General features: G+C 37.5%; 2 protein-coding genes across 2 annotated transcripts in view; one reads left to right on the top strand and one right to left on the bottom strand.

Annotated features, from left to right (window-relative positions):
* Nucleotides 1-13,587, bottom strand: part of LOC105445543 (rho GTPase-activating protein 27) — a 73,491-nt gene extending 59,904 nt beyond the window's left edge. Inside the window, exons 1-2 of the mRNA XM_030990344.1 lie at nucleotides 13,487-13,587; nucleotides 840-2,437 (exon numbers count right to left, since the gene is read on the bottom strand). Coding sequence (XP_030846204.1) covers nucleotides 840-1,307 — 468 coding nt within the window. The 5' untranslated portion in view covers nucleotides 1,308-2,437; nucleotides 13,487-13,587. The remainder of the gene's footprint in view (nucleotides 1-839; nucleotides 2,438-13,486) is intronic.
* Nucleotides 13,588-17,852: 4,265 nt separating this feature from the next.
* Nucleotides 17,853-24,150, top strand: part of LOC373367 (integrin beta G subunit) — a 70,235-nt gene continuing 63,937 nt past the window's right edge. The window contains exon 1 of the mRNA XM_030990337.1: nucleotides 17,853-17,984. The gene's annotated coding sequence lies outside the window, so the exon portion shown is untranslated. The remainder of the gene's footprint in view (nucleotides 17,985-24,150) is intronic.

Raw genomic sequence — 24,150 nt, 5'->3', positions numbered from 1 at the left:
ATGTACATGTACAATGTACATGTATTTGAAACATTTATATTTTTATTTTTTTCTGGGGGGTCCACAAACTACAAGCACTGCTTTTTAGTGGATTCCCCCCCCCCCCCCATTTCCTCAGAAATTAAGAATATCTTGTAATAATTTTATTATGTGCAAAGTTTATTTGTATAGTTTCCTGAAAAAATGAATTATGTATGAAAAAAAAAATGTAATATCTTTGTTTACCTTTCTGTTGGAAATGAAATGAATATGAATATGAATATTTCATTTTCAATAGAATTATCCAAAGAACTGCAACATCAAACTGGCATGATTTGCTAATGCTATTTGTGGACCCTTGTTTGAATTGGCAGATGTGTAATTCTTGGCAATAGTGCCAGAGTTTATTCTGAGTAGATTTATAATAGTGCAAATTAAAAACATGCACTGTACATGTCTTGCTGTTATTATTCTTTAAAAGATAACAATGTCCATAATTATACAATGTACCGGTATGTACATATCACTTTGCATTGTATTAAGGCTCTAAACTTGGCAGAAAAAGGAAGGAATAAAATAACAAACAAATAGTGTCAAGTACAGTTCTCCAAGCTCTCACTGAAGAGTATTTAAAATTAGACACCATCTAATAAGTGCTTTAAAGTAAAATTTATCATACAATATTAAAATTATCATGATAACTAAAATGTTGCATTTATAACTCTATGATATGATATCATACAAATGGTATTGAAAACAAAATTTTATGCAAACGGTCTATAAGAGTGAGTATATAATTTGGAGGGAATGTAGAACAAATTAATCAAATTTATGGTTTTGTCTTTATGTACTGTACTTACCAGAGGGCTACTGGGCTCTGAATACGGGCTTGGAAGCCTTTCTCTTGAATTCAGAGACAGAGGTGCCGGAATGATAACGTCTAGTTCAGTGGGCCTCTTCTGTCTGTCGCTACCGCTGTTGTTCTCCTCAAAGTCAGTGTTTGGAGGCTTCGTCGGAAACCTCTTACTTATTAATTCCTCCATCATGCTATTGTGGTTTCCATAGCGACTGCTCGGCGGGTCTCTCCTCTCCCCATTCCCCGACGGGGCCGAGGTCGGGGTCGACGCCGGTGCTGCTGAAGATGGTGTATCCTTCGCCAGGAGGTACGAAGCGGGGAGGTACACCGGTTTCTCGCCCGGCTTGCGGACATACCACCAATCCTTGTTGGACTTCTTGATGAGCTGAAAGACATCACCTGGTTTCATCTGCAAATTGTCTCCATTGCTGTTCTTGTAGTTGTACGGGTATCTTGCCGACACAACCTCCATTTTGAATGTTCTGTATAAACGATCTTCTTCACACACACAAACCAGCAATACACAAATCAATGGAATGATGAATGATGCCCCTTCATGGGGCTATATTTGTACAAATACAGGAAAGGGGTAATTAAGTGGATATCGATGCTTAGTCGGGATGGGTTTCAATTTTCATGTAGCCGACGGGTCAAACCTTGATCGGGTGTCATTTAATATGTAATCCACTGGTCTCGGTTTTGCTGCGAAGCGAGTATTCTACCGGAATGCCATGCTCTGCACTGTGCATAGCTCCTTCGTACGTGTACACATTCAAGCGGACTGAATAGCAAGGGGCAATCAGAACTGCATGGGTTAAAACACAGGATGATTTCTCTAATCCCAAATTAGCGCTGCTCGTCTGATATTCCAAACCTAATTCACACGTATTATGTTTCCAAGGCAAGTCCAGGAAGGGGTATTCCTCGCTCGCTCGCTCAAGCCAATCCAACATTCATGCCAATGCGACCAAGGGGGGCTATTAATAAAACCTCGTCTGGCTGGATGGGAAACACTCCATTACATCTCATTAAAAGATGGGCTGGGGAAAACAAAACAAAGTACAGACGCTCCTTGTTGGGAATGTGGCATGTATTGCTCTCTACTTCCTTTCCGGCGGCGACTCGTATCATGAACAGGCACAGGGCATTTCTTCAGAATGAGTAATATAGAACGCCACACATATACACACACAAATACAATCCAATGGTCCCTGCTCGTTGAACGGCACTAATAATCAACAGTCCGTCCTATAGAAAGGGACTTGTTTATCGGCACTCTGTGTGCAGCTGAGCTGGGAAGTCTCCAATCAAAGGGTTCTCAGTCTCCTTTACAGGTGGGTGCCTCCTCTCAATGCACTGACATGAACTCTCGAGTATTGATATGCTTTTTCACCTTATTTGTTCTCTGAAAACACAACCACCTTGTGTTTTGTAAAGGAATGTCATGGGTGGGCTGCAACGGGGCAGATATAAACAGGGGCGGTGGTGGGTTCTATTCCTGGTACCGGAGGCGTGATGAGGGAGAACCAAAGTTGCTCTTGGGAAGTCGTCCTGTTGCTACATGATCATCCAGGGCTTCCTTCGCGTGGCTTGCATCTTTTCCTGCAATTAAAAATAGAAAAAGAGACGTGCAGGATGAGCAAGGGGAGGGGTAGACAATGTATACATGTAGTACAATCTGTACATGCATGTAATACAATTAAATGTAGCTCACAGGCTTCAAATAACAAAGTGCTCCCCCTCCCCAATAATAAAAAGTTTTTTATAAATTACAGTCGCGCAGTATCAAACTCAAGCAGACTAAACCGATGATGGGAGTGTACTAAGAATACATGTGGTTTAAAAAGTTAGTGTAAATGTACATACATGTACTCTTCAAACGTAATATAACACATTTCTATCGAGGGGGTGGTGCTCGCTGTGGCTTAGGGGTTATGACATTAAGAGAGACATTCACGTACTAACTATGCAACAGGACAGGCAATAACAGACCCTTCGCATCACATTTGGCATTTTATGAAACATCCGCTCTTCCCCAAACCCACAAGCAAGCATCCAATGTCAGTATATGAGAAAAGGAAGTCGACACACCTGTACTCTTCAAAACTATGTAAAAATTTGATTTGATTGCCCGATCATGCAGTCAATGTCACAAAGCATCCATACTCCAGAGGCACCATTCATAACAGCTCCTCCACGTGATACATTTGGGCCAACTTACACCCCAGCAGATAAAAGGCGCCAAGCTTTTACTGCGTTTTATGGCAAGAAATGTCAACATGCCAAATGATATGCCTAGCCAAACCAAACAAAGTCATCCCAATAAGCGCTAAATGTATCTGACTTTCGGTCAACTTTATACATTGTATGATTTCTACTCCTTGAACAATAGATCCTTGTTTTCTTTTCAAAAGGCAATAACAACCACTTGAAAATTGGAATTCCAGACATTAATTATTCTCTTGACAATACAAGGAAATAAATTAATTACAGAAAGATTATGTAAAGTATATACATGTTCTGTACAGAAATGCACAATATGCAAGATTAATGCATCAGTATACCGGGTAAATGGATCCTCGAAATCTATAATGACCTCTCAAAACTTCCAATAAATGGAAATTTTGCTAACCTTCAATTTTATTAACAAATACATGTAATACTGTAATCAGCTCTAGACACAACTACTTGGGGAAATGCCGCATGCCCATAAACATGTACAAAGGAGCTGAAGATGATGAATGTAAAATCGGGATTTATATAATGCTTGATATGAAATAGTTTCTTAACCGCATTAAAGATATCATCACCCTGGCCATCGGATGTGCACTAACTCCACTTCCTGGAGAGTATTCCTACCACATACAATGTAGTGATCATATGGCATTTACTATTAAACATAACGGCTTTGGTCATCTACCAGGTCCGCCTTTCTCTCCTGGGTATGGAGTGGCAAATGTAGATGAATGCCTCATCAAAGGACATTGGTAACGTGTTAGGGATCGAACCCACTAACCTAACCTCTGTAAACCCCTCTGTAAAAACCCATTGCAAGAAACAATTTTGCAAGCCACGCCAAGATAGTTCCAACAATTTTACATGCCACGCCAAGATAGTTCCATCAACTTTACACGCCATGCCAAGATAAATGGTCATAAAATGATACAATCTCAGCAATTTATCTCCTAAAGGCCATTCATGGTGTCTCCCTCTTAAATTTACAGTAGCACAAGACAGTGTCAAAGTTCGCCTTTTTTAAAGTACTTACCCCATAAAAATTGTGCGAAAAACTTGGGGCACTTGTGGAAGCTCAACAATGCAAAGTTCGCTGGACACTTTTCAACACCAGTGCACGTCTACAGAGTAAAATGCAGCAATTGCTGGATTTGATGGTTTGTACCGTATGTATTTTCAAGCTTGTAGGCAGGCCTGTATGTATCCAATACCCTGGATTAATTACTGTTACGTGACTACCCTGTGTACATTTAAAACCAACAGCATATAAAAACTAAAAACACTTCATGGGGAGCTCGGATTTCAAGCACTTCAAAATGTTTTCCTCCTACCCAAGATAAATTTCCTTCAATTGTTTGATGTACATGTACATGTAATTGAGTACTACATGTACATGGATGTAGAAGGCAAGTGCCATATTCCCTGAATTTCATCTATGAGAATTACAATAATATAAAAAATTGTTTGTTTTTATTTCCTTGTATCACAAATATTTCCAAAGAATATATATCCCATCAAAGACTCCAAAAGCAATATGGTACTGCGAGTACATCGGATAAGATCAAATTCTGTGAGAGTCTACAATGAAACTTAGCCCACTCTTAAATTTCACGATGCCGCCATATGGACCAAACTTTCCAAATGCAAGCTTCAAGCAAAAGAATTGTTTAGATCAATTTAGTGTATGGTAGATCCGTAGATGGCAAGAGCATTTAGTCCGTTTGAAGGCAACACAATTTTCTTTGTTGGTCTCTAGTTTCACTCTTGATTATTGTAAGTTGGTGAGTTTTTAGGCAAACAAAAGCTCAAATACATGCGAGTCACAACAGAGACTAGAAAAATAAACATGATGGAAATAGAAAGTTAAAATCTTCGTGTAGTAAATCAAGATTGAAGAATGAACGTTGACAAGCTATTTCATCAGCAGGAAAGGTAGAAATTTAACAACTTTGAATTTCTTTTTCTTTTTGAGAAGCCTCAGGTACATTATATTGTGCATAGACTTTTTTAATTATTTTTCAATAAAGTACAATGTATTATAAGGGCAAGTCCAAGATTTTGTCCTCTACTTTGTGAACCATAATAAAGATTGTAGCATATCTGAGTTGTACTACATGTAAGGTGAACCAATCACAGAAAAATATTTCATTTATTCTGTTTAAAGGTAAAGACCAGTATTGGAAATGCCCCAATTTCAAAAAATGAAATGGAAGCTCTCATTACCAATCATGTGAAAGAATATGTTTTGACTAATACATGATGATAAAAAATTTGCCGGGAAACCGCCTACTAATTCATATATTTGGTAAATTTGTTTCTCTCATGGTTTGTGAGAGATATAGGGTAGTCCCATATACATCTTTCTGTGTATAGTGCTTGTAAATTTACGAAGAATGGGTCAAATTTCTTATCATTTTGATAATTCCAGAACCTTGCAGATGATAGATGCTAGATGATCAACCTTTTCTGATCGATTCCACAACGTTTCTTTCACAAAGCAATCGCTTGACCATAACTGGTCTTTACCTTTAAACTAGTCGTTGCATCAAAATATGAGCTTCAAATATTGCTCAGAACTGTAAAGACATTCAATGGTAAAATTTAAGATAAAGTTGAGCTCGGGTCATGTGATTGCATTGTGAAATAAAAGGTGTGGAATGGATCAGAAAAAGCTGATCATGAAGCATGTACTGTAAATATTGGTGTGTACAACAAGGTTCTGGAGTCATCAAAATCATAATAAATTTGGCCCAGTCTTGGTAAAGTAACAAGCACTGTACACAGAAAGATGTATATGGGACTACACAAATGGTTTTGGGCCTACTTACCTTGATCTCCTTATCTTTCTATGCTCATTACTCAGCCAGTATACATTTTCCACCAAAAATTTTTGGCAAATGACATTCATTTGTAATTTTGAAAATTCAGTGTCAGTTTTGTTTGATTATGTGAGAATTCATTTTCTTTTTTTACCAGAACTCAATTTTATCTTTAAAATACACTTTCAATAAAAATAAAGGCGACTTGTGAGAAGACTACTCAACTCACCTGTACTCGGTCTCGCAATTGATAAAAGGCCTACATGGACATCTACACAGACTTACAAGTTACAACTAAAGTAGAAATGTACAAGGACAAGTCAATTCGACTCCTTCAACTTTTAAAACAGAAAAGGGGTGTGTGTGAAACTTGAAAGCACAGACCCACAGTTACTCTCTCTCTCTTCAATGTGGGTATGCCCTTGTTTAGTGAAGAGAGGCTGGTCAAACAATAGCTATTTACCATTGCCAAACAATCATGACACGCCTATACCGCAAGATATATTAAACCCTAATATATATTTAGTAAATAAAAGCATGATGCATAAAACATGTAGGATAGTGGATACCATGGGTTTGCCCGTTTCAAGCACAGTTTTTCTCAGTCGGACTTAAGGTTATTTGATCTAGACAAGATCACATAGCATGATCAAGATATCATTAATAAAATCACCAAAGTGTGAGTTTTCTTCTTTTATAAGATTAAAGTGTAGCATTAGTATATAATCTGTTTGGAGCCAGAAGGGAGTTAACTCTTATACTGTAATACAGACAAATATCTGCATGTCTAAACTTGTAATACCTTATACTGCTTTCATTATAAAAAGAAAAGTTTTGTAAATCTGTCAGGATTTGGCAAAGGAAGAAGGCCAAAATAATTTTTTAAAAACAATAGTCACACAAAAGTTTGTCATTTTCAATTTTTTTCTTCATTTACCAGTATTTATTTTAATTATTTGTTAAGGTACACTGTAGCAAGACCTACATTTAATGTTCATAATTGTATAAAGAAATCATCAAGTATCACATAAAGGGGAAGCAGCTATCAAGAACTTTATACTTGTGTTTTTTTAATAATGTAAAAAATCTAAAATTGTACGTGTATTCTTGCCAAATTGGTAGACCTATAAAAAAAAAATGAGGAATTTGCAAACCATAACTCACATTTTTGTACCTACATGTACAATTCAAGACACTGAGGGCAGCAATGCCAAAAACAACAAGTATAGTGATTTTGTAATAGTCCAACTGTACACATACATGTATCTCCATACTACAATTGATAGGATCCATTGAGAAATAAGGAAGTTCACAAAAAACAATCCTGACCTGCATAACTTTCAACACAGAGGGCAGTAACCCTTAAAATATATTGTGCATTTTTCATCTGTACTACATGTACAGTGTACATGAACTCATCATGGAAGGGTGCAATTCTATGAAATTGTTATCTTTTAAAAAATCATTTGGGATGTGATTTGCATCAGTGGACTCTTTTCACTATAAATTTTAGATTACAGTAGATGGATGAACATTCATGGGATCCTAATTGCATGTGGTGTGCTTTTTTTGGAGTCATAAATCTCACATACCCTTTCGGCTCTCAGGATAGGATATGTTGGAAAGAGCCTTTAGAAAAATTCAAGGAGTGGTTTGCACTGAACACCATTGGGAGAATATACACAATTACATGTATGGCTGCCTTTCAATAGAAAATATTTTTAAGGGGGATTAAAATCAGGTGGGAAAGAAGGGCAAAAGAGAGCTCCTTTGAGAGTTGAATCAGAAACTTCAAACCAACAACAACAAAAAATGTTTCTTTCTTTTTTCTTTTTGTACATTAGAAACGAGGTACTTCTACATTTAAAATCAGAGTCCAAATACTGAAATTAAAAATATTCCAATAAAATGACTGTTTGATAGTTGGCAGGCACAATTGTATTGTAAGCTTTATCCTTCTCTTTCCTCTTCCACTCCTCTTCTTCCCCTGTTTGTCTCCTTTCTTCCTCCCTCCCTCCTTCACTTCCTCCCTCATCCATCCCTGCCTATTAACTCCCCTTCCTTCCTCTCCCACCTCTTTCCCCTTCTCTCTCCTTCCCTCCTCTCTCAAACCCCTCCCTCCAAAACATCAAAACATAGTAAAAAAAATAAATAACTGCATGACATTGTAAATACACCAATACATAATATGACATCCTCCATTATTTCATAATTATTTTTCTGAATGACAGAGACAATAATGAATGCCCAATACACGGCCTTCTAACCCACGCAATAAGCCTTCATCCTGACCAAATAAAATACAATAGGATATGAAGTTTACTCCATCATAACAAATGAACCGTATCACGACCAAATATGTGGCCCTTATTGTGTAAATAATAGGGATTTAAAGTGCAGTCACTGCAGTGAAGAGTGGTACACCTTATTGACAACTCTGCTTAATCCCAGTGCAACTGATTACTGTATACTTGACTTTCTATTCATCCTGAAAAATACATTCCAATCTTTTCATTCTGTAGTGTACATACATATATACGTACATGTACATATCTCTATATGTCTCTGTTATGTACATATACATGTACATGTATGTACATAAATATTTAAACATTACTCATTACACACTGTACATGTACATGCTGTCTCCGAGGCTGCTCCGAGGCTTTGGAACAGACTTCCTCTTGAGATTCGGGATGCTCCTTCGTTAGATTCTTTCAAATCCTCCCTAAAGACATTCCTTTTTAATTCTCCCTGTTAATCCTCCCTGTTAGTCTGTAGCTCTAATGTGTTATTTACGGTAGATGTAATGTAATTGCCTTAATTTGAATTTGTAATGTTTTGCCCTAAAATTAATTGTATTCTATTGTATTTATATATATTGACTAGATGTATCTGTGCTTATGTATTTTGAATTAATTGTAGGTTGATTAGTATTATTGTAAATATGATATTGAATGTATTATTATCTAAGTATTGGCAACTTTGTAAAGCGCTTAGAAACATTGTAATAAGCGCTATAGAAATATAATGTATTATTATTATTATTATTATTATACCGGTACGTACAGGGCACAGCTGATTGCTGCACATCATGGTTCGTTTATATCCGACTCTTTCTTCTCATCGGTTTTACGTCTCCTTCCCTACTAATACTATACTAATGAAGCTATTTCCCTTTCAAATACTTCACAGCAAGCCCCTGACAAACTACACCTTATGTTAACTGTGCCTGTTAAACAAACATCTTCCGCAAGACAACCTAAGAAATTCCATCAATTAAATTTAAATTGTACTTGTACGTGTATGTGCCAATGGATGACTATAGCATGCTTACACCGCAAATGTAGTATGAGGGCACTATTAGCTGAGAATAAAGGATTGTGGTTGCATTACTATTTTTGGCAACATGGCATTTATAATTTTTTTTAAATAAAAGTAAGTCTGATCTATTATTCTCTCATCCCTTTAGTTGTCTAATGGAGTAAAAACAAACAAACAAATAAACAAAACAAGATCTACATGAACATTTATGACTTAAATAATGTAAAATTATAATGAAAAACAATCATTTTTTTTAGTGAATGTATTGCCATTTGAAAAGCTAATTTCCCATTTACAGAACATTTAAAATAAATTTGGTATTCCAAGGAGGACTGAGTGTTCTTCCCAATCTACAAATAAATGAACATGTTTGTACACACACTTACAGTTGTTACTATGTACAGTGTACTCAGGGCCAGAAAGTACATGAGCTCATATCATTTTACATAGTTGAAACCATTCTGGCTCCAGGCAGACAATACAATGTGCAAAACCACACAATGCGGATCTCTTTCATCACAGGCACAATCCAAGTGACTCACCAAGATGTGTTTTTTCCTTAGCAATAATGGGCGAATAGTTCATACTTCGATATTTTAAAAATCAACACCCTAGAAGTAAACATTGCATTACATTATGAGTTTTGTTGTTGTTGGGGGGGGGGGGGGTTGTAATACTGGTTTGAAAGTTCTTATCACATCCAGAAGTAAAAATGACGTGTACAGTTTCGACGGCTAGCGTTCAGACATCTTTCTCAGAAGAGATTTATGCAGAATGAACTGAGCCACCGATTTTTCGATGGCCAGTACTTGTTGTTTTGGAGACGACAAGAACTACTACTGATCGGAAAAAAGAGCATCAAAATGCTTTGTGCAAATCATGGCTTCCTAACTCTACATGTATCTAGCATCTAGAGTCTAGTCTATAAATAAATGAATGTCATAATCAGAGTCATTACTGGTATCATTCATTGCCCATTAACCTATTAATGGACAATTAACATTATTTCCTCATACTGCAGAAAATCTTGAAAAGTTGGTGACACGCAAATCTAGTCCACTAACTTTGAAGTGGTGAATCTGCAGTATTTAGTGAAGATAGTTTAATGGAACCATTCAAATTTTGTATATTTATTCAAGCATACATTGTAAGAGCGTCAAATAATAACAGCAGAATCATTTTGTATATTTTTAATTGCATTTGCGCTCTCTGTAGAATCAAATACATTGAGGTAGTCCTTGTATAAAAAAAATTTGTGTGAAAACAACTGCAATTTGCTTTGTGTGCGCATAAAAATGCCTGTAAAGCGGAAATGTGCACTGCCGTTCACTTGTTGCGTTGAAAACAAGCACATGAAGGTCAAATCATCAAAATTTGTTGACCTTTCGAGGCATATCATTTCAATTCGAAAGATATACTTTTTGAATTGAATGGTTTATTGAGAATACTGAAAATACTGAAAATACTGAAAATGGTAGCCTTAGGGCTGAATTACATTCAGTTTACGATAAAAGCACATGAAACACGAAGCAATGTTACAGCAATTATGAAATAATGTTTGTGAAAATACATCCAATATTAAAAATGAATAATATAGTAATATAACCAAAACCAAGTATGACCACCCCTATTCTTATAGCTCAAACATACAGCTGTGATATTGTATCTTTCTTATTAAAACCTAAAATGTACCGAGAGAAAAGCCAGTATAAATCCTTTGAACGGTTTAAAAGTATATGAGAAAGAATCATAACTGAAACTTTATAGCCATGGCAACAAAGATACAAAGTTACAAAGGGGTGTCTGGTATCAAGACGCATCCAGTATTAAAGGTTAAGTGACCATACACGTACTTACATGAAAATAATAACGACTTGCAAAACCATGTTAGAGGATTTCCCAGTCATATTGGTACCAAAAACACGAAGAGATGATTGTTATTTAGAGTGAAAAATCGGCAGCGTATTTGACAACATTGGAACTAAAATATACAGATGTCCTCTGTTGCTATTTATACCTCATCTTGATCAGAAATATTGATATAGTGTGTATCTCAACTTCCAAATCAATTATTTTATCATCCCCTTAATAGCGTTATTCATCAAATTTAAGTAGAAAACGGCTTATGTCTTAGATTATTAAAAGTTGGAGCACAAATGCAGTGACTGTGCACCTGACCGTTCCCCAGAGCAGCGCATGGAAGAAACCACTTACATTGCAGGTCCAAAGAGCGTATTAGCATGCGGTTTTGCCTTGATCTTAAGCCTGATATTTCCCCATTGGGACTTACAACTGTACAGCCTCCATGGTTGAAGTGCTGTGGCTCTGCTGTGTTCGTGTCGAGCGGATATCAACAATGTGACATCACATGTACTTAATAGTTTCCCAATCGATTGTTTTTGCAATCTCTCCATGAAAAATGTGTGAAAGAATATTATTCTTGAGTCTAAATCTTTACTATTTAAGATTTAATATAATCTACTTTTAGTGTCATTGTTGTCAATTGTTCTAAGCTGCTAAATTCAATTCATTTATGGAAATTATTTTCATGAATTAAACTTTGAACTTTGTTTGAAGTCTGAAAATTAGATTAATGACAAAGCAATCAAAATAGAATTTGTATTTGTTTACACGTTTAATCAATATTTATATTGGAGTCTCTCTCAATACATACCGTATATTTGTCATGATTGTTGGGACTATATCTCTTAGAGATAAAGGCATAATTCAAAGTAGTATAGATTCTACATCTTTAAGCATTGCATTCCATATTTTCAAGGGTAACATTTTTATTTACACTCTCCAAAATTTCTTTCTATAAAATTTCAGGTCAAGTACAAAGATTAAGAAAATTGAAAGATGAAAAATTGAAAATGTATGACAGTCAAACATCACTGCAATAAAACCAAGTACTGGTATATTACACAAGGCTGCAGTAATAGATTTTCATCACCAATACATGTACCGTTATAGAGATCAGAAAAAACATTTCATAATTTAAATAATGAAATAAAGATTTTTGTATTCCCATTGAATATGTAAACAAACTTTTCAAACAATGTTTTTTTCACAAACAAAAGATGCAACTCGTTTTCCCTTTTGCCTGCCAATTTTGGTTCCATACATGTATGAACGGGGCAATCTTGCATGTAATATCATTTAGTTAGTATTACAATATTTTTCTGTGATTAAAACAAGAGGAACGTAGAGAAATAATATAACTCTATCGATAGTTAATAAGTTGTTGTGAAAAGAGCAGGCCACAATTTCAAATCATAAAGATAACACCAACAGTTTTCAGGTATGAACTATGAACTCAATGAATGCGCAAACTGCTCCATCACTCTGTACATGTACATAAACACATTGCTAACGGTAGGCTGTGCACATGAAGTCACACGTGTGGTATCACATTAATGTGTTAAAAATGTTCACAGTTGCATGTAACTTTCAGTTTCAGATTCTTTAACTCTGCAATGGGGTGGGTTTACTTCATGCCTTAGGACTAAAATAACTCTGACCTGGGACAGCTTTGCTTGCTGCAAAAATGGTCATGTTTTGGTCATTTTACGGGGCCTGAGTTGTCCCCCGGTCCGAGTTAATTCTACATCTAAGGTGGTACTGGACAGGACCAATTGGTATATACGTCCAGATTTAACCTGACGCCGTCATAGACATACAGTACTAGATAAACATAGGTCTAGAGTCGAGATAGATATCTCGGTATCTCCACGCCATAGTCACACTCACAGCAGCTAGGTCCAAAGTATCAATCATGACGAGACATATTCAATCATCATCATTCATGGCCTGGTCACACACACAGCACATTACACAGTTCTGATTCTGAACAAGCCCCAATAATCTAAATTTATCCTTAAGTAGGGTCTGGGTCTAATAATCGATTGAGATTGCTGAGTTTCCTCCAGTCCCGTCTGTGAGTGTCAGTCTGTAAGAAATAGACTTTATATTTTTACAATTACATATTTCTACGCAACGTGCCGAGCCAAAATATGCCACTCCTCCCTATTTTCGCCGCTCCTTCCCCCGCGCCTGGGGTTGAGAAGGGGTGGCTTCACATCGCACGCTGTTGCAGCGATATGCGATCCGGAAGACGATTTGCTACTGAAATTCCGCACAGGAATGACATACAAAGACAACATGAATACGGAACTACATGAGGAAATATAAGCTACTATTACTTTATTTACAATACACTTCATCTTAAAGATATAACCATACATTTAGATGTTAAAAGCAAATAAATACTCACTGTACGGGTTACTCAATGACCTCTTTCTCATAAAAACATAGAAGTTGCACTATTTGATCAAGGCCTGAGATGGCGCTCTTCAAATTACGCTACTCCACTACACGCTAAACACACAACAAACGGTGCATTCTTTATTTTGTTATGCTCCGGAGAAAGGGGAGGGGTGATTTCTAATCTCCGGCCCCGGGGGTGTTTCAAAGGGAGTGAACCTGCATGCATACGCGTACCCTTAATAACACTGAGTGGGGGTGGGGGGGGGGGGGGTGGGCGGATTAAAGCGGCGTTTTTCAACATTTTTTGTAGTCACAGCACCCTTTTAAGTAAAAAGTTTTTCGTCAAAATCGAAAATTCATCACAACGTATTAATTTTGCATTAGTGTGGCCCACGTTCCCGACACTCGTCACGTACCATGTAAAATGTACGAGCGGCATTGTTCTAAAAGTCTACAAGCAATTAGCAAAGCTAATGAGCTCAACCATGGACCTACAAAGAATGGCTAAACACGAATGACATTTCCCATACGGGTATAATTGTTATTTTGTATTATTCTAATCAAACGAAAAATGAATACGATTCAAAATTCCTCTCGCGGCGTCCTTATAGATAGTAGGGAATGAACACTAATTTTTTTTTTTTTTGCTCCCGGAAATTTTAGGGGGCCTGTCTCCCCAAAAAGGTAAAATTAACGTGTTTTTACACGTTTTTTTCCAGGGGGCCCGGGCCCCCCGGCCCCTCCCCCCCCCCCCATCACCCTGGATCCGTAGGGACACTGCATGGGTGGGGCAGGTTGACCATTAGTCAGACGGTGGTGGGGATAGAACCGGATGCGATGTGTAAATTATATGAGGTCATTGACAGTCGAATGTTGCAAGGATGAACGAGATTCAAAGACTGGGGGAAAGAAAGGATCCTGATAACTAGGCCTCCTCGATCTTTAGGAACACTCCGTATTTTCTCGTTACAGTCATAGTAAATATTCAACGGAATTAAAGTCATGGTCCTCAGTAAAAAAAAATATATTTGAAAAAATATTGATTTTAACATGCACTTAATTGGTCCAGAACATGACGTTGCAGCAGTAGCGTACGTATGAGTTTTTCAGGGGGGGGGGGGGTTTAACATTTTTAAATCGGGCCGAAAATTTCGCAACGACTCAGCCAGCCGCTGAATAAGCGGGGGCGGGGGGGGGGGGAAGGGGTAAGAGGACACACTTTTTGTTTTGGTACCCAAAAATCGCAACGACTCGGCCAGCCGTTTTTTAGGACAGCCATTGGCATATTTTTTTTTATCATTAACAAAAATTAAAAAATCCAAAGGGGGGGGGGGGGATTTCTTCCAAAATACACACATAACAAATACCAAAGGGGGGTTCAACCCCCAAAGCCCCCCCCCCCCCGCCCCTGCGTACGCGCCTGCGTTGCAGTAAGGTTAACCAGAAAAGAAAGAACAGGGATCTACTTGTTACAACCAAAAGTAACTATTCTCTTTGTTATGATGATTACAATTTGACTTTATCCGCATCCCTTGTTTAACGTAACGCTTTTCGTGGAGTAATACACAATGAAACAATTTATTAGGGATGAAATTTATATCTACATGTATATGAAAGTCTACTGTCAATTTCATTGATACATAGCATGTACTTATCAGCATGAGTACATATCAGCCGCATACGCGGGGGGGGGGGGATGTGGGGGTCGAACCCCCCCCCTCAATTTTTTTAAAATATAACATAAATAAATCAATAAAACAAACAGAAAAAATGTGCTAATAGGCTCTTACCACCCCCCCCCTCCCGCTTATTCAGCGGCTGGCTGAGTCGTTGCGAACATTTCGGCGCGATTTTCAAATTTTTTCACCCCCCCCCCCTTTGAAAAAACCCTGTGTACGCGCCTGGTACATATATATATATATATATATATATATATATATATATATATATATATAGTATATATACCAATGTCTTACAATAACTACGGTCTTGAGTTTCCCTTTGTATAGAAGCCAATTTCGGTTGATTTGCCTCCACACACACACACACACACACACACACACCCACACACACACACACACACACACACGCACGGTCTGAAGACTCTCCACCGCTCCTGAAAGAAGAAGAAGACACTGTGAATATGACGGACAAAGAAAGCGGACAAAATATACAGTTCCTCAGGTAGATAAAGGAACATCCCTTCACTGCTATTATGTAAAAAGGTGAACTTTTTACATAATAGCAGTGAAGGGATGTTCCTTTGTCTACCTGAGGAACTGTATATTTTGTCCGCTTTCTTTGTCAGTCATATTCATACTGAGAAGAAGAAGAAGAAAAAGAAGCTCCATACAAAAAGGAAGAAGAAAAACGCGGCAGTCCTAAAAGGTATCACGACGCTATTGCCACTCTTGCAGAAAAGTGCACACCGCCACCTATAATCCGTATCGTATGCGTCACTCAGAATATTGGTATGTTCAGTGGTTTGGGATTTGAAAAAAATGCTAGGCCCTATGATTTGCTGTGTTTGTTTGTTGATGGGGTTTGGGAGCTAGCAAGACATTTCACTGATAAAGCGATCATGTTCACAAACATGTGCATGTACAAATGTTTGCTTTAAAATATTATACTTTTTGTGAAGCAAAAACGCAAACAATAAAACAAACACTTAATTCGCTATACTTATTGCCTACTTTGTACTTGTTTTTACGCAAAAAGGGACCACATTTTGTGGAAAATGTTATAATTATCTGTCAAACCTTTGCATTGAGAAGTGAAGCTAGACCAACCAGGGCTCCCCCTTTATATATCTAAAATTAATATGGGCATCCAATTAAATCAAATCAAATCAAATCCCAATTGAGATTATAAGAAAGAGAAAGAGAAATTGACATAGAGAAGTGGAGGGCTATTCGCAAACAAATGATATACAAAATAAAGGTGTATTTAAATTAAAGAGCACAGGCATAAAATTAATGGCAGCGATTTAAAAAAAATTGTAGTGGAGAGGAGCGGGAGGCAAGTACTCTCCCCCTCCTCCCCCTCTCTCTATCTCTTTCTCCCTCCCCCCCCCCCTCTCTCTCTCTCTCTTTTCTTTCTCTCTGTCCACCACCCCCTTCCCCTTTTCTCTCCTTCTCTCTCTTTCTCTCTCCAGAAGGGCTATGAATCATTTTCGACTGTGGGAGAAGCCGAAGGTGTATAGGAGCAAAAATAACTCCTGGCTCCAAACGGAAAACTTGGTGATGGCGAAAATAGATAGGGGCTTATATAGGGCTAGACGTAAACAACAGCTGATCATTTAATTAGGAGCAGCCAAGACGCCGCAGTAAATATGGTGACACACCCTATACTTCGAAATACTTGGCGGGAATTTCTAATTTATTACTATCTGCGAGTTTGAAAGTTATTTTAGTTGTTATTGGATAAAATTAAGTTTTTGTCTGGTTGGCCAACTTTGAAACCTGGGCATCGTTTCACGAGTCGTTTAAGTTTATTAGTAAAACTAAACGTATGTACACGGAATGATTTTGTTTTGTATATGAAAAGAAAAGAATGATGGGGAAATGTAAAAGAAGATGAACTTGAACTGTGGATGTAGCACTCAGTTATTTTTTAAAAAGTTCCGTCGTGTATACGCCAAATGTCAAAATGTTTTGTTTTAAATCAAATCATCATGGTGTGAGGGAAGGCCTCCCGATATAGCAGCACTGTAGCTTATATTGGTTAATGTCAAATCTCTATAGTCTGTGGATCACTGATTGAGACAAGTTCCATGTAAAATTCTCACCATGATCACTTTGAAATGACGGTATGACGCCAATGTTTGTCGGCGGATTATTTTCTTCTGAACCCCCCCCCCCCCCCTCGTACGACGCCCTGTGTGGCAAGTGGGGGCAGCAGCCGTATCCACTTTGATCGTCATTCCTTAGATTTTCCATGAAGGCCCATGAATTATTACGTTTATTGTATTAACGATGCACCACCACCACCACCACCACCACCACCACCACCACCACCACCACCACCACCACGCACGGTCGGATATGCCCCTCTCTGTAGGAGCGTACCCCTTCTTTTACCCCCACACCGAGACTTTTGCTCTTCGTAAAGTGATGATTGAGAGTGTGCATCATTATCCTAATACTTCCTCATAAATTAAACAATCAAACATAAGATTCCATTAACTTTTCTTTGGTATAAAATCATAGAATATATGAAAAATAACAATACAGCCAAATTTCGGAGTGCCTCTAGCTAGAATCCAATGTCATGATATATCACTCCGTGGCCGTGTGAACTTCCGTATAGCTTTCTTGATACCGGAAGTGACAAACTTTGGCTTTACGGTAAAACTTTAGTTGCTGGATCTATCAATGCTGTGTAGCTCTCTGTACTAGTATACAGCGCGAGACGAGACCGTTGGAAAACTTTACCCCCGCGCCAGTTCCCCTGATCTTACCGAAGTTTAACACTCATAATCACCACATTAATATATTGATTTTCTGGTGAGTACTCTTTGAATGTTTTATGGTTGTGTATTTTTTAAAGAAATGTATACAATCCGCAGTTTTCTGTGCAGATTTTCTTTGTTTGTGGGTGTGTTGTTTTTTGCTCGATTCTGAGATCCGTGTCCGAGGCTGTACCGGCCTACGGGCGAGAACTACCGCAGAGATACAGCGGGGAGTGCTGTGCAACATTGCGTAGGTCTGCTACGTGTTGCTTCTATCAAATCATTGACAATGTCATGATTGTGAACTTCGAAGGCTGTAGTGTGAACAACCATTACTTCGGCCTCAAGTAGAGAGATTCGAGCCGTGTTTGTGGTTTTAGATAATTGAAAGACTGTATGAGACGGGATAAAATGCAGACAGTGACATGTACTTTTGTAATCAAAACTTTAAAAATTGTGACTCTTCATCTTGCTCTTGGATTTAATTTCATGCAGTGTCATGAACAAACATGGAAAATGAAGTCGAAGGTGAAATGTCAAACCTTGATAAGTAATCTGTTATTAAATTCAAGTCGTCAACTTTAATTTTTACAGATACCCGGTACATAACTTTCCCTGATGATTAAATGTTCATTTGACCAGAAATTACAATGGTTGTCATCTTCTTCTTCTTTGCTATAAGTACAGGCCACCGTCGGGTGTATTCTCATGCTGATGTATATGTATATACCTTTTAGTTTTATGGACTGCCAATTATAGAAAGAAAAGTCTTTGTTAGAGGAGTATAAGACATCTTTTTTGACGCTCGATCTCCTCCAAGCTCCAGTTCAGATATTCGACGAAGCCAGGCATAGTCTATTTTTAATATGATTGTTAAATGGGTACCCGGTAGGATGCGAAAGTTCATGTGGTTGGACGAGCAAGTGTGCGCTTGTAAAATGTAAAGCGCTTAGCACATCGTTGGATCGATGTATTGAGTGCTATATAAAAAACAGAATATCTTATTATTATTATTATTATTATTGTTTAGGTCTATGCCATGGATCTATCTCTAATTAGGGAGGCCAATGCCCGGGCGTAAGGCTTCTACGCCTACGATTTGTGCGCTCGTCGTCCAAGTCAGAAAATTACCAGAAGAAAAAAAATGGGGAAAAAAAAGAAAACAAATATCTATGGAATAAAATGTATAACAAATACACAATTACACACTCCACAACATACCTATAATCACGGATCTGTAACGGTCTTTCACCATTTGTTGACGATCTTGCAGATTTTGACGTTTTTAGATCCAATAATTATGTTAGCAGACGACCTTGGCGCGCACATATGAGAAACTAGAAGGGTCCTAGAGGGCGATGAGGTTAGCTCACTAAAATCCTTCTCAATGACTGAAGGTAGAGCCTAAAAATATGGAATCAATTTAATATCAAAGAACTTTTGATAGAGATTAACATATCAGTTGTGCACAAATGTCACTTTTAACAACTAGAAAATATAACGAAAAACGATTATATCTTTTTAATTGCAGATTTTTACAAACTGCACATACGAAGGTAGATAGAGTACGATGTTTTTGTCAATCTTGCGTTGGTTTGAGACCCATAGCTAGAGCCATCTCAAATTGGGGAGCAAAACTCTGAACAGATACGTCATTGTTCCAGCCCAAAATAGAAGTCTTGCGACATCATAATATGAATATGTATGAGGTCCGGTCTCATCGCGCGCAAAACAAATTTGACGTAGTCTCACACATAGTACCTTTTTCTCAGCACCAGACACCAGTGTCGTGCAGTAATGTATGAAAGTGTAAAAAAAGACATTTCAGTAAAAAAAAAAAGTCTACGTGAGCAGTCTATACTCCAATTGAGAAGTGTAATGAATGCCATGGTTTGAACGTGTGTGTTTTAGTGTATGATATCATCATATGGTTAGTGAGAGAGAGAGAGAGAGAGAGGGAGAGAAATATCTCCGTCAGTACACGTCTATCAATGCGTGCAGTCCTATTGACTATGTTTGATTCCGTATTGTGTTTGCTGCAAAGTTCTGTGCAAGTTGGATTTATCGATCGTTGATAGTGTCAAATTGATCTTCACTCATGAGGAAATAACTGGAATACAAACTAAGGTAGGCCTATTTATTTATTTCAATAATTTTCTTAATTTACAATGAGTGGCTTTCGAGCTTTCTCTCATTATGTTTTAAGTTTTGACCCTCCATGCCATGGCATGGCTAGCATGGCTCGATTGCGGCTTGCATGCAATTACCGTACCTGGACGGCCTGTAGTACTGTGTCGGTGTGTGCGACTAATTCAAGGCTAGCCGGTGATGATGAATGTACTTTCGCGCGAAGTTTTGAACTTGTTGTCCGGGCAATGACCATGATGACACGCCCATTCCCTCGGGCCTGTCTAATTCTCGACGTAATATTTGGGACCATGAAATTGATTGTTTCAAGGCTCTTACGGACGGCCAGCCGTAGAAGGAAGGGAGTTCTTAAAAGCTGGATATCTCCTATTTGATGGAACTTCTGGAGTCGGCAGATGGGTGAATTTTCTTAGTGAAGGTAAATGCTTTCTTTTAATCTTAGTTTTATTATAAACAAATTAGTAATTAAAAAGTTAGATTTGGGCATTGGCCTCCCTACTCTAATGAATTGTCATTAATTTCACATCTTAGAAGTTTAATTTCTGGGTAAATAAATGACAGAGTTTCAGTTATATTCAATGTAAAATGATGTAAGTGTGAAAGGGGCAACATGGTCACCGCACTTAGCCACTGTAGATGACAGTGCTGTTCCATACACTACATGTACATTGCAAAAGTGCAAGTGTGAAAGTGGCAACATTTCACCAAGCCACTCTAGGGCACAGTCAAATAAATGTCAGTGCTTTATGTACTAAGCAAGAGGTAACAACATTATCACTTAATAGTAGAACAGTTCACTGTAAGCCATGTGAGGGGACAGCAGTATTGTATTAAAACGCCATTTTCGTAATGAAATCAAATTTAATGCCCAAACCTTTGTTTAGTGCCTCTTAATGAATAGAAAGAGAAAGAAACAGGAAAACACAGAAATATATTAGGAAAATATATTTATACATTCGTAATTAAATTTAATGCACAAAACTTTGTCAAGTGCCTCTTCACAAATTATTTTATTTACATGTTATTAAATATATAATAATGTTATATATTCAATAGTATTGCAGTTGTCAGAATGCGAATTAAATATTACATTATTGTAATTGTATTGCACATGCACTGATCATATCATGACGTCCCTATGTGCTTACAAAGAGCTTTGAAAATTATTAACCTAACTTGAGCTCTGGAAGCCAATATCAGCGCACAGTGCATTTCAAGTAATAATCCTACCAGGTACAGAGGTACCCGTTTACCTCATGTCTAGCGAAAAGAAATTGGTGCTGTGGCGGGACTTGAACCGTGGAGTCGTGGACCTTGTGATCCACAGTCCGGTGACATATCCACTCGACCACGACACCTCTACAATTGCATACAAAATGTTGTTAGGTACTGTAGAACAAACCATAATGTTTGTCTTGCCTAGCAACAATAATGTATCCAATTTGCTTTCTGACTATTTAAATTATTTGTAACAGTTGAATTAAATAACTTGTAATGAGGCCCTTGACGAAGGTTTTTGCATTCAATTGAGTACAATACGAAAATTGCCTTTTCTAGAAAAGAATGATAGTATTGGGCCATTTTAGAGGACAGTGCAATACATGTATATTGTAAATATGCTCTAGTGTGAAAGGGGGGAAACGTCATCAAAGCGCAGTTAAGCTCTTTCAAGGGGACCGTATGCTGGCAACAATCACAAGTCTGTGAGGAGTAATTTGATAGGGAATTCTCTCAAGAGCCAACCTCGTGAGTGACCTCAAGTCTTTCATCTTGATCGTTGGCCTGTACCTGAATGTCTAATTGTGATATTTGGAAGTGTTGTGAGCTCTCAATAGAGGTTACACCCATAATAAATCATGAAAACATTTTTTTTTCACTTCCCCAAAAGGCCCATCGTCACTATCTCGAGATTGCCAAATATCCAGCTATTTGAATTATCCCGATCGCAAACTATCCAGCTATTTGCGTCTTCATTAGACCGAAGTAGCAAATTAGCTGGATAGTTGGTCGGGATAATATCCCAAGATATCTCGGTCTAGTTTGCAAAATATCCCACTATTTCCGAACTAGCGGGATAGTTTGCGACCGTCTTCATTAGACCGGAGTACGGAGTCAAATATCCCGATCCCATCATGCACAACGATTTCCGGTTCGCACATGCAATCTTTACCGCTCAGCGCGCTAGTACAACCACTGACCTCGAGTAAACACAGAAAACCGGAAATCGTTGTGCATGATGGGATCGGGATATTATCCCGACCAACTATCCAGCTAATTTGCTACTTCGGTCTAATGAAGACGCAAATTAGCTGGATAGTTTGCGATCGGGATAGTTCAAATAGCTGGATATTTGGCAATCTCGAGATAGTGCAGACACGCCTAAATAGATTTTGTGAAGTTAATTGTATTTTTATAGTACATCATTACATGTAATTGTATGTTATTAAATGTTATCTAAATAGATTTTGTGAAGTTAATTGTATTTTTAAAGTACATCATTACATGTAATTGTATGTTATTAAATGTAAGGTGTTAGGACAAAAATGTTTTGTCCATGAAATGAAAGGTGTACTGTTTATTTGAAAGGTTATTTGTAAGTGATGCACTCAATTAAATGAGTATTTTTCATGGACTTTTTGATTGCTTATTTCCATAATAGTTTCTATTAATGCTGACATTTATATTCTAACATATTTTTTTATCTCAGCCTACCTCAATTGAACGACCCCCACCCCCAACAAAAAAATAGATAAAAAACAGAATTGCCACCTTGAAAGTGAAGAACATATTATTTTAGAGAAAGAGTGAGGTAGTGTCTCGCAAGACGTACCGCACAACCATTACAGAATGTATGTTGTACTCGTTTAACCTTTTGTATTGTTAACCAAACTGCAGTATAATGTGCCTCGTTACTTTTATCACGTAGCCTACAGTATAGTAATGAAGTTGACCCACAAACAAAAAAAATAACATTAGCTGGTACCAACTGTCCTTTTCCAGAAATTTATGGTGGTATTTTTAGAGTTTAGGGGAAATCAGTCAGATCACCTGTAGTCACCATTGTGTTTAATCGCTCCATGTTTTTTTCTCAGTACAATATATGCCTTTCTCTCTTTAAAGGGAAATCCGTTTTCAAAGATGTATGACTCAGGAGCTTAATTTCTCTTTGGAGAACCTATAATGAAATGTTATCCAAGATCCAGTAATATTGAATAGTGCTCCAAGGGAGAAAACACTTGGGAGACAGAACAGAAATGAATGACATTTTTTAACGGTAGAGATGGCTGCGACAACGTCACAATCCATCGACCCAATTGCTTTGAAATTCGCGTAGACTTAATGATCTCATATTTCAAACATCCATAACTTTCTTAGTATTGGTCCAATTTATTTCAAACTTTCTCCATTCTGTTTATTATATTTTTTCTGCTTTCATTCAAATGAACTTACTACAAGGGTTGGTTTGCCATTTTAATGCAAGTGATCTGTCTTTCACAATTTCAGTTATGTAATTCATATAACGTTAATGCAGTTCTTACCTTTACAGTAGACTTGACACCATGCATTGCATTATACATTTATACATGTATCTAGGCTTCCTGTAGGCCTTCAGTTTGTCTCTTCTTTGTTCATTTAATACATCAAATACAGTACATGTACATACAATAACAAGTAGATTTTTTTTTGTTTTGGTGTCCTTCGTTACTCAAGAAATAAAGAGGAACCTGTCAAATTAGGGCCTTTGTTGAATACTTTTAGATGTAGACCTAAGCTTTCATATTTTCACATTCTCAAGAGACAAAATGGGTACAAATCAATTGTTCAAATACTTCTAAAATTATAAAACTTGGTGAGGGTATAATGGTAGTTGTTAACTGTACACATGCTTATTTTGCACATATTTATACAGTTTGTGTGATGTTGTTTTTCAATGAATATGATTCATACTTTAGTTTCCCTTCTAAGTAGCTGCCTCCAAAGATATTGAAAACAACATGTGGTTGGTTGTTGACATAACTACTTCTCTTTAGCTGTAGGTTCACACCAGATTCCACTTTGCTTGTGGTTTTGAG

Source organism: Strongylocentrotus purpuratus, unplaced genomic scaffold, assembly GCF_000002235.5.
Source record: "Strongylocentrotus purpuratus isolate Spur 01 unplaced genomic scaffold, Spur_5.0 spur5_scaffold_19, whole genome shotgun sequence".
Taxonomy (NCBI): domain Eukaryota; kingdom Metazoa; phylum Echinodermata; class Echinoidea; order Camarodonta; family Strongylocentrotidae; genus Strongylocentrotus; species Strongylocentrotus purpuratus.
Note: the sequence above shows the minus strand (reverse complement) of the source record. Positions and strands in the feature narration are given on the sequence as shown.